This window comes from Anneissia japonica, unplaced genomic scaffold, assembly GCF_011630105.1.
Source record: "Anneissia japonica isolate Jap-2015-1 unplaced genomic scaffold, ASM1163010v1 scaffold724_len3256291_cov202, whole genome shotgun sequence".
NCBI lineage: Eukaryota > Metazoa > Echinodermata > Crinoidea > Comatulida > Comatulidae > Anneissia > Anneissia japonica.
In genome coordinates, this window is record NW_022744966.1 from 2,759,857 (window position 1) to 2,764,175 (window position 4,319).

Genomic DNA, 4,319 nt, shown 5'->3' on the forward strand with positions numbered 1-4,319 from the left:
GCCTAGTACTGTAGTAGTAGTAGACTCCTGTGTCTGTGTCAGTGCACGAGGGCGGAATTTCTTCGTATTCTGAGGTACTATTGAATCCGCAGCATTTCAACTGAAAGTAGGTAGTGGCAAAACAAATTACTGTCTCTAGAATAACAGTACAGTATAAGCAGGGAACAGTGAAATTACATTGCAATTCAATTTCACTGTTCCCTGGTATAAGCCTATTAATTAGGTATTTTATACAAGGGAGGTAAATATATAAATATTGACATACATCTAACGTCTAATTTGTCCAATTGTTTTTTACTCTGTGGTTTCTTATTTGTTCAAAACATAATTAGGGTCTATTTCCAGGTACGAAATAATTCAAACGATTTGAAATATCCTATACAGAGCCATATAAATAATTATAGTCTAATAACAGAATATGCCTAACGCAACAAAATTATGGTTTGCATTGAATTAGGATATTTAAAATTACAAAAGGATTCAATTAAAATGTGAATATTATTTGTAACACAATTCGAGTTGGTATCAATATATTTTACTAGTTGAGAAGCTCATTTTGCTAGTTACATTTTTAACAACTAGCACATTTTAGCAATAGGTTGCTAGTGGCTGAAAAAGTAAATTTCTAGCCCTGCCCGCCCGCGTCAAAAAGTTTGGAAATTGATGCGCTAATATTTTTTTTTTTTTTTTTACATATTTATTTATTTTTGTTTGTCGCATCGTTTATTTTAAATGCATAAAAGCATAAAAACCAAATGCTCACAAAATATAAAGCAATTGGCTCCGAATTCAGCAGACTTCAAACTTCAATTGATTAGTATTAGACATTGGGATCGCCGTAAAGTTGAAAATGCAAAGCCCTTTCTTTAAACTTGTTTACTGTTGCTAAAAATAAACAGCTCCCTAACTGCGGTTAAAAACAAACAACACCACAGTCCGACCCTAAAGAAACCCGCCAAGTGGGCTGAATGGATCGTTGATTCACATCATGAAGACACAGAGAGACTCACTGCTAAAAATAACTTACATAATGCATTACAAGTGGGCGGTCTTTTATGTGATGGGTGTGTTTGGTTGGATTGGTTGTTGGTTGTTGTGCAAAAACTCTACCTACGACATCAAGAAAGAAAGTTTAGGCAAAGGCTAACCTAGCTTGAGGTAAAGACCAAAGCCTGGATGCCTATGCCTGCTATATAACTATAATTAGGGTGTTCCCTTCCCTTTGATGCTCGAGTAATGTCCAATTTTTTCACTGGAATATAGGCCTAGTTTGGGATAGGCCATTGAATCAAAGGGCAGTTGTTTTAAATGCATCTGCCACTTTGAAAAACGATGTCATGTTCATTCTGTTCATGCACACGGAAATCCCTGGGTATAATCCCACCAATTACCAATCTATTGGAGCCTGGAAATGGTACTTCTACTGTGGCGGGTCCAGGAAGTCGAAATAGAGGGGACCCAGGGAGGTACTTGTGCAGATGGAGTATCCACCCACCTTAGCCCCACAACGGTTGGGGCTGAGGTACCGGTAAGACAAAATTATTATTATGTCACATCTAGATTATGATTATGATTATGTCACATCTAGATGACCGCAAATGGCGCTCCCCAGTCTCAGATTTAGATTTGAATACAATTTTGTCTGTTTTCTCCATTTTTTTTTGGATAATTTTGAAAAAATTAGGAAGGCCCCCATGCCGACTGGGCTTCCCCTTGAATCCACAACTGTTCAATATAACACTTGACATAGCCTATCATTTTGTTTCACAAACGACTAATTCCTAATGTCAAGCAAAAGATTTTTGTAAAAAAAGTAGAAAAAGTGTTGAGGCCAATGGCCCCGCAGGCCTCCCCGCTTCTGCAAACATTGGAATCAGATGAGCCAAACACGGCCAAGGGTGACACTTGTAAAATATAGTATGATAACTAAAGAAAATAGTAATGATATTTCAATTTTTTTTTATACGGCCTTTGTATGTATGTTTTTTGTCATCAACAGCCTCAAAATGAACATATCGAACTGCACAGAAAGAGGCATGGCTATCGGTTGGACTACCATGAGAGAAAGTAAGTGTGAAGCCATATTTCATTAATTTTACAAAGTTATCCTAACATTTTGCTGTGTGTTGATATCTGGATATACGGCTGTCCCGAGGCAAAACAACGTAACTGACATTGTTGTCGATTTTGAGATAATATCATTTGGGAGTATCCGTCTGAATTACCTGTGAAAATTTCAGGTCTCAACAATGATTTGTGTCAGAGATAGCACCACCTATCTTTAAGCACAAAACTTAAAATCTAGTGATTTTCCATGGTAAAACAACGTAACTACAAGATTACGGGGTAAAACGACATATTTACAATGATGATACGTTGTTTTGCCTCGGAATGGTATTCAAAAATTGTTTTGAGCTGATGGAGTTTGGCAAGACGAAATCAACTGGTTATTGGTGTTTCCATATCAATAATTTTAACAGCGACATATGAACAAGCTAAATAATGCATATGATTGCCCCCAAACAAGATAAATTCCAAAAATATGTCCCATTTACAACAACACTGAGTCTGACATGTTTCCGAGGCAAAACAACGCATCTGTGAATATTGCTAATAACTTTGCAATAAACAAATGGTTGTAATTAAAATTTTACATATAATCACAACAAAATATAGATATACAATCCTGCAAAATTTCAGAAGGGTACAACAATTTATTACCAAGTTGCAAACGTGCAAACTTTAACTCTATTTTTCTTCAAAAGTGAAAATTTCAAAAACTGAAAGGTCCACTGATTAATCTCAGATAAAATAGTATAATACATACTCCCAAGTATCGAAATGCACGCCATCATATTGGGATTCCATAATTCGACATTAATTATGTCATCATCAGGAAAATTTCAAGTTACATTGTTTTGTCAATTAACGGCCATATACAGTACAGTATATAATTTGCAGGCCCGTAGCCAGGTTTTTCCAAAGGGGTTTCTGTTCAGGGACGAAGCCCCTCTGGGGTCAGTGAAACCCCCAAAGCCAGAAGATTTTTGTTGTTCTATGGGTCTAAATAATGCTATGAAAGCAGTTATGTTTGAAAAAGTCTGCAGCAAAATATTCTGGGTGGGTCTGCATTACATTACTGTAGTTGGGTTTGAGGAATGAACCAGTGTCAAAGGCACTACTGTGGCAACCTATGCATGGAAAAAGAAAGAGGAAGACGGAACCTGAATTATCTTGACGTGTTGTGTGAGGACACTGGACTGGAGGCCACTGACCTACCAGCAGTGATGAATAACAGGACTCTCTGGAAGGCCATCACACTCCAGACCAGAAAATGCTCGGCATAAATAAGTGAGTGAGGACTTGTTCGGGAAAGGGGATTTGCCCGAACCATAACCCCCCTGGCTATGGGCCTAATTTGTAGTTTTTATTGTTGTTATTATGAAAATTGATGTATAGGCCTACAAGTTTTCTACATTTATTAAGAACTCATTTATTCAATTTATTAACAGGAGGAAGAAGGAGGCTCGTGAACCCCATGAAAGAGCCCACAAAGCCAAGATGCTTACTGGCATCAAGTAAGTATTGATTAAAGTATTAATATTTTTAGATATGGAAGTTAACTAATTACAAATATTATATATCGCACTACATCTTCATTTAAACTAAGTTTGTTGTTGCACAGCTGGGCTGATGTAAGAAATAAGATTATGGCATCTCTAGATGGCTGGAAATGGCACTCTCAGAGTCAATATTTAAAATATAATTATCTTTTTATCTCCATTTAAAAAAAAGTGTTTTGAACAATTTAGTGAGAACTAGTATGCCAGCAGGCCCTCCCCTGATATTCCAGGTCTTATAAAGGTGCATATAACTGTTAATATCAGGTTAGCTGAAAGTCTTAGTAGTTGCCAGTATCCACAGATTTAACAAATGATGTAGTGTGAGCAGAGAAGTTTACTTTATATCATCATCATTGCTAACTTTGTTCATACATCATATTTCTGACCCAAAGTGAATAACTTTATATTTAGACAAATTAAAATGTGGATTCTCCATAGATTTACTCAGTATAGAAGTTAAACTTTGCTTGAAATAAACTGGATTTTTTTTTAATAATGAAAGAAACTATTCAAATTACAATCAGTTATTAAAATTATATCTTTTCTGTTTAAGAGCTAAGATGTACAACAAGAAGAGACATTCAGAAAAAATACAAATGAAGAAGACGTAAGTGGACAAGCTATTAAATAAGCGATAGATAGATGTATATGTTTTTGTAATTATGTAACAAAAAAATTTATTATCATTTAAACCCC

At 35.7% G+C, this 4,319-nt stretch overlaps 1 protein-coding gene across 1 annotated transcript in view; it reads left to right on the plus strand.

The window, feature by feature from the left end:
- The window catches only part of LOC117119818 (ribosome biogenesis protein NSA2 homolog), a gene marked incomplete in the record, with an annotated part of 24,511 nt that overhangs the window by 1,089 nt on the left and 19,103 nt on the right, over positions 1-4,319 (plus strand). The window contains 2 exon segments of the mRNA XM_033264752.1: positions 2,000-2,067; positions 3,513-3,578. Of these exon segments, the coding sequence (XP_033120643.1) occupies positions 2,000-2,067; positions 3,513-3,578 (134 nt within the window).